The sequence below is a fragment of the Serinus canaria genome, chromosome 17, assembly GCF_022539315.1.
Source record: "Serinus canaria isolate serCan28SL12 chromosome 17, serCan2020, whole genome shotgun sequence".
NCBI lineage: Eukaryota > Metazoa > Chordata > Aves > Passeriformes > Fringillidae > Serinus > Serinus canaria.
Genome location: NC_066330.1, coordinates 9,186,031 through 9,198,285, shown reverse-complemented (window position 1 = coordinate 9,198,285; position 12,255 = coordinate 9,186,031). Strand labels below are relative to the sequence as shown.

The 12,255-nt window shown below is 51.6% G+C and overlaps 1 protein-coding gene across 18 annotated transcripts in view; it reads left to right on the top strand.

The window, feature by feature from the left end:
- Nucleotides 1–9,416, top strand: part of LOC103819172 (histone-lysine N-methyltransferase EHMT1) — a 118,661-nt gene extending 109,245 nt beyond the window's left edge. For all 18 annotated transcript variants that reach the window (XM_030230018.2, XM_030230022.2, XM_030230028.2 and 15 more), the window contains 3 exons: nt 4,714–4,792; nt 6,876–7,051; nt 7,847–9,416. In XM_030230018.2, the coding sequence (XP_030085878.2) occupies nt 4,714–4,792; nt 6,876–7,051; nt 7,847–8,030 (439 nt within the window). In that variant the 3' untranslated portion in view covers nt 8,031–9,416. The remainder of the gene's footprint in view (nt 1–4,713; nt 4,793–6,875; nt 7,052–7,846) is intronic.
- Nucleotides 9,417–12,255: the final 2,839 nt, after the last annotated feature.

The window sequence follows — 12,255 nt, the reverse complement described above, 5'->3', positions numbered from 1 at the left end:
TTCAAGGAGAGGTTTTCATGCAGATCAAGCTGGCATTGAGCCAGCTGCCTGCCCTCAGCCAGAGGTTTCCTGACTTCATTCCCTGCTCTGTCTGTCCTGTTTCTCATAGTCTGGAGCTTTCTCTACTTCCCTCTGTCTTGCTGGGATCTGAGCTCAGCTCTTCCCCTTTTGAAACACAAATTATGGGGGAAAAGCACATTTGGGTTGTGCTGCAAGATGTGCTCAACTGCCACAGATATGGGACACTGCAGGCCAGGGCAGTGGGGAACAACTTTCTCTGCTTCAATCCTGACTTCTCCAGAGGTTTTTCAGTGTCACAGCTTGGCTTTAGTCTGATTCAGCAAAACAAGGAAGCACTTGGGGTTAAGCACATGTTTTGGCCCTGACTCAATAAAGTACTTAGGCACAGAAATGTTCAGATTTATGTCAAGTGGAAAACCTGTCATCAGACCCCACAGCTTGAGGCTTTAAAGTGGTATATGTACTTTATTGAATAGTTTGGAAAGTGTTTTCTTCATTGCAATACTACAGTGGCTGAGGATCTTCTAAATAAGGCTGGACTCATGTCCATGGTGGAAATAGTTGCTGGCTGTTTTTAGAACTAGTTATTGATGTGTTATGGAATTGGGGGAGATTATTGCAGTATTTAAAAGAAAAAATAAAGGAAGAGATAATTCTGCAGTGAATTGGCCAAGTATTTCTTCTGTGTCAGGAGCTGCCAGCTGCTAAGATATTTTTTTAGAGATAAAGCCAAAAGCTGCTGTTTGTGGGGACTGTCCCAGGCCTGTCCATAAGTACCAAAGGCCCCAGGGTCGTGGTGCAGTGCCCAGGAAGAGACCAGAGCTGTGAGCAAACTGCTCCAAGGAGAAAAGGCAGAGACTTCACCAAACCCTGCTGGAATGCCAGCACACAGGAGGAGCAGGCAGAGAGGGGGCAGCCCAGGGAAGGTGTGATGGACACAGACTTTGCTGAGCACGTGGGGCTGATGGGCTGCAGATCCCACAGCCTGACTGCCCCCACCCTTGCCAGGAGCTGCTGACACTGTTCCACTGCTGGGTACTCTCTTCATTAGCTAAATGAGCTGCTTACTAAAGAGCTGAGCTAATTAATGTTGTGCCCATGCACATTCCTCCTGTGTCACACACTCATTTTCTCACTCACCAAATCCAAGCCCTTAGCTCCATGAGTCCTTTCTGGGATTCTTTATGAGCAAACCTGGTTCCTTCCTTTCCTCCTCTCTGGAAAGCAGCCCCAGTGCTGGCAGTGATCCCAGGATCAGCTCCTCTGGCAGAGCATTTTGTGTTAAACATCTGGATTAGAGCCCTGGGTGGGCAGTTGCTCTGTCCAGTGGTTATTGCTCTGCTTTGGAAGAATCATTGTATTGGTGGGACCTTTATCCTGGAACTCTTCACAGGCACCAGGAGAGGCTGAGGGAGCTGGGAAGGGGCTCAGCCTGGAGAAAAGGAGGCTCAGGGGGGACCTTGTGGCTCTGCACAGCTCCTGACAGGAGGGGACAGCCAGGGGAAGTTGGGCTGTGCTCCCAGGGAATCAGTGAAAGGACAAGGAAGAATGGCCTCAAGTTGCACCAGGGGAGCTTCAGATCAGAGCTATCTATGAAAATGGCTTTCTGCTGAAGGACTGGTCAGGCATTGGGATGGGTCACCCAGGGAGGTGTTGGAGTCACTACCTCTGGAAGTGTTCAAAAGGCATCTGGATGTGGCAGCTGGGGACGTGGTCTGGGGTGATGGAGCTGGGTTCATGACTGGACTCAGTGGTCCTGAAGGTCTCGCCCAACCTTGATGGTTCTGTGACTCTGTAACTGCCTCCTGTCCCTTCTGCACAGCCCTGGGAGCAGCAGCTTGGTGAGGGTGATGGCTCAGGTTCAGCTTTTCTATGTTTCACATTCTGTGCTGCTTTAGTCTGTGGGTCTGGGTTCACACCAGGGGATGGTGAGCTCTGTGCACAGAGCAGGGAGACAAAACAATTCCTGCTCCAGCTGGGCACCAAGGACAAATGATCCAAATCTCAGCCCAGGAGCACAAACCCCGTGGGCTGGAGAGAGAAAAACAAGCAGGGTGGGAGTGCCTGGGCTAAAGCTGGGCTGGGACAATGAACTGCAAGGTGGGAATGGAGCAGAGCTGATCCCAGGGAGAGACCCCGTGCCCGGCCGTGCATTTTGGGGCCATTTTGGGTCATCTTGGGTGCAGCCCTGGCTGGGCTCTGGTGCTGCCCAAGGTGGATCCATGGAGGCCTTTAATAAATCCCTGCTTTATTCTTTAGCTCTGTCCAGCCTCTGCTCCAGGGCAGCCTGCACAGGGCATCAAGGGGAGGTGTGGCAGTGTCACCCTTCTGTCCCTCAGGGCTCCATGGAGCCTGCAGGCTCTGCAGCCCCTCAGGGCTCTGCTCATGGGCAGCTTTCTCCCTGACCTTGGAATTTGGTGCTGTTCAGAAGCTGCTGTTGCTCACCCTGTGCTGCTGCTGCTGTGGGCTGGGTTGAATCTGTTCTGTTCATGCTTGGTTGGTAGGTGGTGGAGCTGCTCCTTCTGGAAACAGCACAGCTGCTGCTTACTTTTGTTGGAGAGGCTGGGATTTAGTGGGATGCCGAAACCAGAGGATCTGGTCTGTTTCTTTTGCATCCATTTATGGGTTTTGAATATTTGCTTTCTGTACCAGTGGTGCTTTAGAAAGGTTCCAGCTGCATCAAGGCAGCTGTTTCAGCCACACCTCCAGGCTAGAAGGCCCAGGCCTCCTGTCTCCCACAGCCTGTGGAAAACCCTGGAGCCTGTGCCAGGGACTGCTCCTTGCTCTTGGTTTTTGCATGGAGTTCCCTCTGATCACAGAATCATTAGGGTTGGAAAAGACCTCCAAGATCATCTGTTCCAAGCTCACTCCAGCCCAGGCTGTTTGAGCAGTGAGGAGCAGCCCTGAGAAGCTCTGGGATGGAGTTATTTGCCATCAGTGTGCTGAACATCCTGCTGGGGAAAAAGGCACTGCCTTGGCCACAGGAGTTCTTACATGAAGGGGCTCCTGCTGGTTTTTGGGAGGGGCATGCACCCCTTGCACATCCTTCCCTAACTTTGGGCCTGGAAAATCAGGCACCTGTTAATATCTTTGAACAGCCTTGGAAAGGAAATGAGTTACAGGAATAGGCTTTAAAGGAGCATTAAACCAACGACTTTTAATTTGGTTGTGGTATTTTATTTCATGGAATTATAAACTTGCAGTGGCTGTCCCTGGGCATGGGGCCTCTCTGAGCTGAATTATTCTGCTGTTCGCAGCTGCTGCTGTCTGCTGGGCCTTTCCACAGCAATTTCTCTCCCTCTCTGGCCACCTTTCTGTACTTCAGGCCTCCAAGGAGTGGGTGATTTCCAGTAGTGGAGCAGTGAGGGCAAACAGGAGGCTCCCAGTTGGAACTACAGCCAAAAATCCCTGGTCACAGAGCACAGGGATCCTCTCCAGGTTCATGTTTCCTGGCTCTCCTCCTCCCCAGCCTGGGAGTTAAATGCTGCCTTGAGCCCTGGGGGATTGGAGGCAGTTGTTTAACATTTGGAATATGCCTGAGGGCTGCAGGAATGCTGTGAGAGCAACTGCTGGCCATGGAAGTTCTGTGGATGCTGCAAAAAATATTTATTCATGTAGTGAATCCTTTCCATGAAATAATCAGTGTTTCGTTGCAGGCTGGCAACACTTACATAGCAAAATCCCAGGAAGACAGACTGGGGTGGGTTGGGAGGGACCTTAACTCCCATCTCTGCCATGGACAGGGGCACCTTCCACTAGCCCAGATTGCTCCAAACCCTGGCCTTGGACCCTTGGAAAGCTTGGAAGCTGCTGTGCTGCTGCTTTCTCACACCCTCCCTCAGTCCCTCCACTCTGGGTCTCTGACTGAAGCAGCTCAGGGCAGGAAGTGTTGAACTTTGGCAGTCCAAAACTGTCCAAAATGGAGATGGGAACACCAGGGCTGTGGGGACTCCTGCAGCAAGGGGGTTTCCATCAAACCCAGACCTCTCTGCCTGGGGGGTCCTTCTCAGCAAGCCCAGGCCAAGCAGCACCTGCTTCATTCCCCTTGGAGGACCTGCCTGTCACCTGCTTGTCACCTGCTTGTCACCTGGTTTTACAACAGGGTGGCTGTAGCTGAGACCACAGCTCACATTTATCCTGGTTCAGGAGGGATTGAGAAGGGATCCAGGGATCCTGCCAGGTTAGGTTAGACCTAAGACTTTTAAACCAAAACTTATGAAGTTGTGTAGCCTGTAATTGCTCAAAATATCCTGGGAAATACAGGAGGGGCAGACAGAAATGTTTTGTTTTGGGCTTTGAGCAGCACAAGCACTGCAGTGGTTGTGGGACAGCCTGAGTCTGACCAGGAACTTCAGGAGACTTGGAGTCATGTGTTGATCTTGGCCAACAGAGAGATTTGCAAAAGGAAACTTAGTTCTCAGAAAAAATAGATTTATTTTTAATATTAAAGTGGTTTTAATATCATGAATGTAATTTTGAATATTATTTAAGTGCTGTTCTGAAGAGGTGGAGTTTGGAGCCAGGTTTTCCCTGCTGGAAGTTTGAACAGAGTCACTCTGGTGGCTTGGAGCTGGCCAGCACTGTGGCTGTGGTTGCCCATCCGTGGCTGGGCTGCATTTTGGGGTGTTTCTCTCTCCCAAAAAGAGGGGTTTGAAGCTGTGCTCTCATTCCTGCCTGTCCCTGTGCCCACAGGTACGTTGGGGAGCTGATCTCTGACTCCGAGGCCGATGTCCGTGAGGAGGACTCCTACCTCTTCGACCTGGACAACAAGGTACCGTGTCTGCAGGGTCCAGGCACACAAAGCCCAGTCCTGACTCCTCCAAAGAGCCCAGAGGATGATTGTCTCCATCCTGATGTGCAGTGAAATCCTGCAGAGAGCACAGTTGCTGTGCTTTAGGGGAAGGGTGGTTGAGGTGAGAGTTCGGGCTGGTTCAAAGGGCAGCAGAACCAACACGTGCTGCCCACCCCACTTTGGAGGAGTGGAACATCCTGACCTCAGGATGCTCTTGTGTCCAACCCCCTGGAGCATTCTGAGGTCAGTTGTCCAGGTTTTGCTACTCCCAGCCTGGCACCTGTGTGACTGGCAGCCCTGAGAGCTCTTCATGAAGTGATGATGGGCTGAAAGATCTAAAAAAACCCCACAAACCCTGTGCACTCAGAAAGGATCCATCAGGCACCCTGGCAGGGGCTTCTGCTGCTGTTTGTTGCCCTGCACTGCTCTGTGAGGGCTCTCAGGGCAGAAATTTGGATTTGCAAAGTACAATCTAAAAGTTTTAAGCAAGGCCATGACTTCAGACTCTCCCTGGGAAAGGAGAAGTGAGAAAAGGTGAGCTGGGGACTCACAGGGGTGGGGAGGCTTCCAAGGAAGGCTGTAAAACACTCTGTGCCTTGTTTCTGTCATCAGCTTGTGACAAAGAAGCTTTGCTTTATTTTTTTTTTCCTCTTCTTTTTTTAAAGCAACACACCTTTCAAGAGCTGAGAAAAGATAAATAATGAGTCTGGTGTGCAAACAGGGGGTGAGGCTGTAATTAAGAAATTGAAAAGGACTTTAGCCTGGTTTATAGCAAGAGCCCAGGGGGCCCTGCCTTGCCTCTTGCTTAGCCCTGAGGGAGAACCTCTGTGCTGGCTCCTGGGAATCCTTCAGGGAAGCAGGAGGGGACACCAAGGTGGAACATCTGTAGAAAAGCAGGCACCAAATCATTGGGGGATGCTTAAAGCTGCCCATCAGGCTGGGCAGAGAAGGGCAGGGCAGAGCCAGCAGGTTTTGTGTCCTCCAGAGTGATGGGGCATTGCAAGGGTGTGAATCCCAACCTGGGGGGCCTCCAGGTCCTGGTGTGTCTCAAAGGAATGGCTGGAATGGACTTGTGCTGTGGTGAGAGTGGCTGGGCTGTCCTTTCTGTTACTTGTCTGGGTTTTGGTTTCTGTTGTCCCTGTCCCTTGAGCTGTTGCTCACAGCCCCATGTGAGGTGATCCTGGAGTGTCCCAGCTCCTGCTGTGGATGTGGGGGCTGTCATCCTGGCCCACCTTGGCATTTCTGTGCATGAAATTGAGGGAGTGAAATCACTGATTTATGAAAGCAGAGCTGGTGACACTGTGTGTGCTCCAGGCCTGCTGGGGGGATGCCTCCCCCACTTCTGGGGATGTTTTCCTGGGCTCCTGCACCCCGAGTGTGACGTGGCACAGCTCATCCATTAACGATCCGAGGTGCTTGTCCAAAAGGGACTTGGAGCACCACTAATGGATCCTTTTGCTTTTGGCCTCTTTGCAACTGAAATTAGCTTCTGTAATTAAAGCCTCTGCTTTGCACAGTCATTCTCTGCTGGAATAAAAAGCCCTGAGGGGGGTTCTTTTATTTTCAAGGAAAACAAAGTATTACTGCTCTCTGGGCTCTCTGGAAAGGGAATTTTTGTGTTCTCACTTTCACTCTTATCTGCAAAACCCTGTGTTTTCTCGAGGCTCTGGCTCTGTGTTTCCAAGCTGACACATTCAATTAGAGGACAGAACAGATGCCTGTTCCCCTGTCCAGGGGCTGGTACCTGTAAGGTGTCTGCACTGGACATCAATCCCATCATGCCAAACCGGTGCTTGGACTGGGAGAACTGGTGTGCCAGGGTGTTAGAATCCAGCTCCTGGGGCGTGTGGGGTCAGAGTGCTGTGCACTAAACTCTGCTTTCAGGGTACTGCTGAATATAAAAGTCTGTGTGTGTGTTTCCAGTCCACTCAAACGCACAGGAGTGCCCTGCCTGGCTGCTCCTGGAGCTCTGTGCAGCATTAATGCAGAGCCTGCTCATTGATTTAAGCCAATAAACCCCAGCCCAGCGTGCCCTGACCAGCGCTGCCCCTTTTCTCCCCAGGATGGAGAGGTTTACTGCATCGACGCCCGTTTCTATGGCAACATCAGCCGCTTCATCAACCACCTGTGCGAGCCCAACCTGATCCCAGTGCGGGTGTTCATGTCCCACCAGGACCTGCGCTTCCCCCGCATCGCCTTCTTCAGCACCAGGCACATAGAGGCTGGAGAGGAGATCGGGTACGTGCCACCCCTGCCCTGCTGGGCACACAGAGCTCTGCTGCTCCCCAGCTGCCTCATTCCATCCCTCTGCTCCAGGGGGTTGGCCCCAGGCTCCCTCGGGATCCCCCTGGAGTTTGCAAAGCTCCAGGATCGACCTGGCCGTGCCCACTCATAGCCCTGAGCCCCTGCCCTGGGCTGAGCCCAGCGTGGGCAGGGGGGATTGTGCCCCTGTGCCCAAGTGAGAGCCCACCTGCAGAGCTGCCCCAGGCCTGGCCCAGCCCAGGGAGGAGCTGGAGCTGCTGCAGAGATCCAGAGGAGCCATGGAGCTGCTCCAGAGCTGGAGCCAGGCTGGGGGAGCTGGGCGTGCTCACCTGGAGAGCAGAAGGCTCCAGGGAGAGCTCAGAGCCCCTGCCAGTGTCTAAAGAGACTCAGTGAGAGCTGGAGAGGGATGGGGACAAGGGATGGAGGGACAGGACCCAGGGAATGGCTCCCAGTGCCAGAGGGCAGGGTTAGATTGTGTTAGATAAAGGAAGAAGTCTTGTGGCCTCCCTGGATACCATTGGTCACTGCAGCCACACTCTTCTACTCTGAGGGCAGCGAGGCTCTGGCACAGGGTGCCCAGAGAAGCTGTGGCTGCCCCTGGGTCCCTGGAGCTGTCCAAGGCCAGGCTGGATGGGGCTCTAATGGAAGGTGTCCCTGCCCATGGAACAGAATCATCCTTGAGGCTGCTCCAGCCCAAACCCCCCCGGCGTTCTCTTCAGCTGCGGCAGCACCGACCTCCCGCTCACTGACCCCTCTGTCTCTCTCTTGCAGCTTCGACTACGGGGACAGGTTCTGGGACATCAAAGGCAAATTCTTCAGCTGTCAGTGCGGTTCACCCAAGTGCAAACACTCGAGCTCGGCGCTGGCCCAGCGGCAGGCGAGCACCTCTGCCCAGGACACGCAGGAGAACGGGCTGCCCGACACCAGCTCGGCCGCCGCCGCCGGCCCCTTCTGACCCCGACTCCTCCCACGCCCAGACACTCACGGACTGTCGCAGTTCCCTTTTAAAGAGAAAGAAGAGAGAAAAAAAAGACACAAAACCACACGGAAAATTAAAAAAAAAAAAGGAAAAAAGAAAAAAACAAAAAAACAAAAAAAAAAAAAAAAAAAAGAAGAAACCCCCGCTCAAGGAAAGCCAAGGGTTTGTGACACTTAGGGCTGTGCCACCGACTGTTACTTGAGGAAGGAGTGAAAGCAAATCCCACCTCCGTGATGTTCTCCCCTCCCTGCTCCTGGAAAGCTGCTGGCTTTCACAGCTGTGTGTGCAGGGGTGGCTGTTGCATTTTTTTGCCACCCGAGCTGTTCTGGCCTCCTCTCTGAACGTGCTGAGTGTTGTCAGAGGCAGGGGGAGCCGCCCTCCCTCCCTGGCAATGTCACCGTGTCCTGGAGCCCTCCCGCCCGCTCACCTCCAGCTCAGCCACAAGAAACTCTGGATACTTGATGGGACTTGGTTTCTGGGAGGGAGCTGGCTCTGGGTTTGCTGGGCACAGCCCTGGGGCAGGTTGTGCTGGTTGGTTTTTTGTTGGTTTGGTTGGTTTTTTGGTTGGTTGGTTGGTTTTTTGTTTTGTTTTTGTTTTTTTTTTTTTTTTAATATATGAATGAATAATTCTTCCCCCATCTCGCAGGACGTTGTGGTGGGGCCCTACAAACGCCCTCAATTCTCTCCAAACCCCGTGGCTTTTTTCTCATCTGATGAGAAGAATCCCAGAATCTTTCCCTGTGATCCGTGGCTCTCTCCCTCCTGGATTTTCTCCGTTCAAACCAGCTCTGCTCCACGCCCTGCTCCTGTCTCAGTGTTGGGTTCCTCCGTGAAGGAATTCCCCTCTCCCATCCCACCCGTTGTTTTAGAGAGAGAAGGCTGAAGAGGATTTTACAAGACACTAATTCCTAAAGAAAACCAGTTTTCCCTCCCCTTTTTTTAAAGATAAAGTGAATGATATATATATTATAGAGGACCTGGACTGGCTGGGGTGGACAGACGTGCCACGGTGAGAAGATCCCAGCTGCCACCAGCTCGTCTGTTCCCATCCCTCTGCTCCACGCTGGGCACCTTGGATTGATTTTTAAGCCACATGCTATGAGGTTTCAATAAACTGATTTATTTTTTACCATTATTGAAACATCGGGGACAAGCATTAAAAACATGGAAAAAAAGAAAAAAAAAGCTTAAAAAAAACCCCACAAAAAACAACAAAACCCACAAAAAAACCAAAAAAACCAAAATGACAACAAAAAGAAACCACAAAACAAAACGGTGCTGATTCTGGTGTGATTTTTGCTCACCACGTGAATATAAACTTATCAATTGTATAAAAAGAACAAAGTGATTTTAGTATAAAAATGCAGGAAAAAAACAAAACTTTTTTTAAATTGTTAGTATTGTAGTGTGAATAAATTTGCCATCACCTTTTGTGTGGTGGCTGGGCAGGTCATTATCTTAATTTTTTTTTTTTTTTTTTGCATATATCTTTAAATACTGTAATTAGTGCAGTAACAAGTTTTTTTTTTTTTTTTGTTCATCTCTTCTAGAACATTCATAATGCCATCATGTTTATTATTATTATTTTTTTTTCTGTTAATGTTTTTGACAGTTTTAAAGGGGCAGCCTTTTGGCTCTGATCATTTTCTTGTTCTGTTTTCAATGAAATCAATAAAAAAAAGGAAAAAAATGTGCTTTAAAAGGAGTTTGGCTTTTTTTGTCTGCTTTGGGGAAGGGATGGTCCATGGTGGGGCAGAACTGCTCCTTGGTGGGCTTGAAAATGAAGAAAGCAACAAAAAAACTCCCCATTCCTGCAAAGAAAAGTAGCCTGAATGACTGTTTGCTGTTTATTCGGGGGTTTGGGATTGTTTTTTTCAAATTTTGTGTCATTAAAAGTTTGGGAGCCCGAATTCCAGTCCTAGAAGGGCAGCACTGAGGTTTGGGGATCCTGGGATGTCTCCTCACCTCCTGCCAGGGGGGGAAATAAAATAAAATTAAATCAAAAATCGCGAGGAAGGAGATGAGGGGGAGAATGTGCCTGGAGCAATCCCTGGGGATGTTCCCAGCATGGATCTCTGGGGTTGGGTTGGCTCTGTCAGGGCTGGTTTGGGGGGGCTGTGACTGAGCAGAGCCCTCCCTGGCACCAGGGAGAGACCAGCCCAGAGGCACTGCCAGCCAAAATCCCATCAAAACATTCCTAAAGGGGTAAAATATTCCTGAAGGGTTAAGATATTCCTAAAGAGGTAAGATATTCCTGAAGGGTTTTAAATATTCCTAAAGGGTTTTAAATATTCCCAAAAGCCCTGCCCGGAGTCAGTCAGGACTGGGGGGACACGGAGGGACCTGGACCCCCTCCCAAACTGGGCAGGTGGTGAATAAATTGTGTCTGTGGGTTGGGTTGGTTGGGTGAGAAATGATGGATTTTGCTGCTGGAATTGTGGAAGATTTCACCCCCAGAGCTGTGGGGACATGAGGGCCCCCAAAGGCACCCCCAGCCCCTCCCAGCTCCAGAGTATTTCACCACGGGGTAATTACAATTACACAGCTCAACGCTGCATAATTAAACATTGTCATTAGAAGATCCTGCATTTACTGAAGGGGAGAAGTGGAAAACCCCAGAGAACTCCAAAGTCAGCATTTCCCTGAGGTGGGGGTGGGAAGGTTTTGGGGTCACAGGAGGGGGGACCTGGTAGAAGCCACAGCCCCAGTGACCCCCAGCACTTTTGGGGGATTCCTTTGCTTTTCTGTGCAAATAATTACAAATAATGAAATAAACCCAGTTTGTATCCCAGCCCTTCTCCAGCATTAAGGATGGCAAGGGGGTGTTTATTTTCACAGGCATTTTTGCAATGCCAGCAGGACCCAGCTCAGGGACAGGGGAGGCCAAAAGCCCCCCCCCCCAAAAAAAAAATCTGCTGTGCATTTGAGGGGTCAGGAGCCAGGAAATGTGGGCAAAGCCACCTCAGCCACTCTGCTGACCCCAATCACTGGTGGCAGTAGCTTGTTGGGACACCCCATTTGAAGGATGCACCAATTTTAATGTGAATATTTTACCCTGAAGCAAAATTTTGCCCTGACTGCTCCATGCTCAGCCTGGCTGCATCCCCACCTTTACTTTTGCTTGAAGGAGATCTCTCCCCTTTTAACTTTGGCAGCACCTGCTGCAGGCTCGGGGGCAGTAGGGCTCCCTCTGCTCCTGGCTCCAGCCTTTGCTTTTCCTTTGGAGCTGCCTCTCCTCGGCTCTGCTGAAGATACAAAGACCCTTCCATCATTCCTTGGCCTTTTCACAGGGATTCTGGCATCTCTGGGGTGTCCCCGTGGCTCTGCAGCCATCCCAGGGAGTGGCACCATGGCTGGATGCTGGATCTGGCTGGGGTGTGGGGGAATCCCACAGCATCCCCCACTCATCCCTGGGGCTGCAGGGAGGGCTCCAGGGCAAAGCCCTCATTCCAGAGGGCTGGAGGAGAAGCCACTCTCCTTTCCTTCCCCTGGGACATCCCTGCTCCTTTCCTTCCCATGGAACATCCCTGCTCCTTTCCTTCCCCAGGGCCATCCCTGCTCCTTTCCTTCCCCTGGGATATTCCTGCTCCTTTCCTTCCCATGGAACATCCCTGCTCCTTTCCTTCCCCCTGGGATATCCCTGCTCCTTTCCTTCCCCTGGGACATCCCTGCTCCTTTCCTTGTCCCTGGACATCCCTGCTCCTTTCCTTCCCCTGGGACATCCCTGCTCCTTTCCTTCCCCTGGGACATCCCTGCTCCTTTCCTTCCCCTGGGACATCCCTGCTCCTTTCCTTCCCCTGGGACATCCCTGCTCCTTTCCTTCCCGTGGGACATCCCTGCTCCTTTCCTTCCCCTGGGACATCCCTGCTCCTTTCCTTCCCATGGAACATCCCTGCTCCTTTCCTTCCCCAGGGCCATCCCTGCTCCTTTCCTTCCCCTGGGATATCCCTGCTCCTTTCCTTCCCATGGAACATCCCTGCTCCTTTCCTTCCCCTGGGACATGCCTGCTCCTTTCCTTCCCCAGGGCCATCCCTGCTCCTTTCCTTCCCCAAGGGCCATCCCTGCTCCTTTCCTTCCCCAAGGGCCATCCCTGCTCCTTTCCTTCCCCTGGGACATCCCTGCTCCTTTCCTTCCCCTGGGCCATCCCTGCTCCTTTCCTTCCCCAATGGCCATCCCTGCTCCTTTCCTTCCCATGGAACAT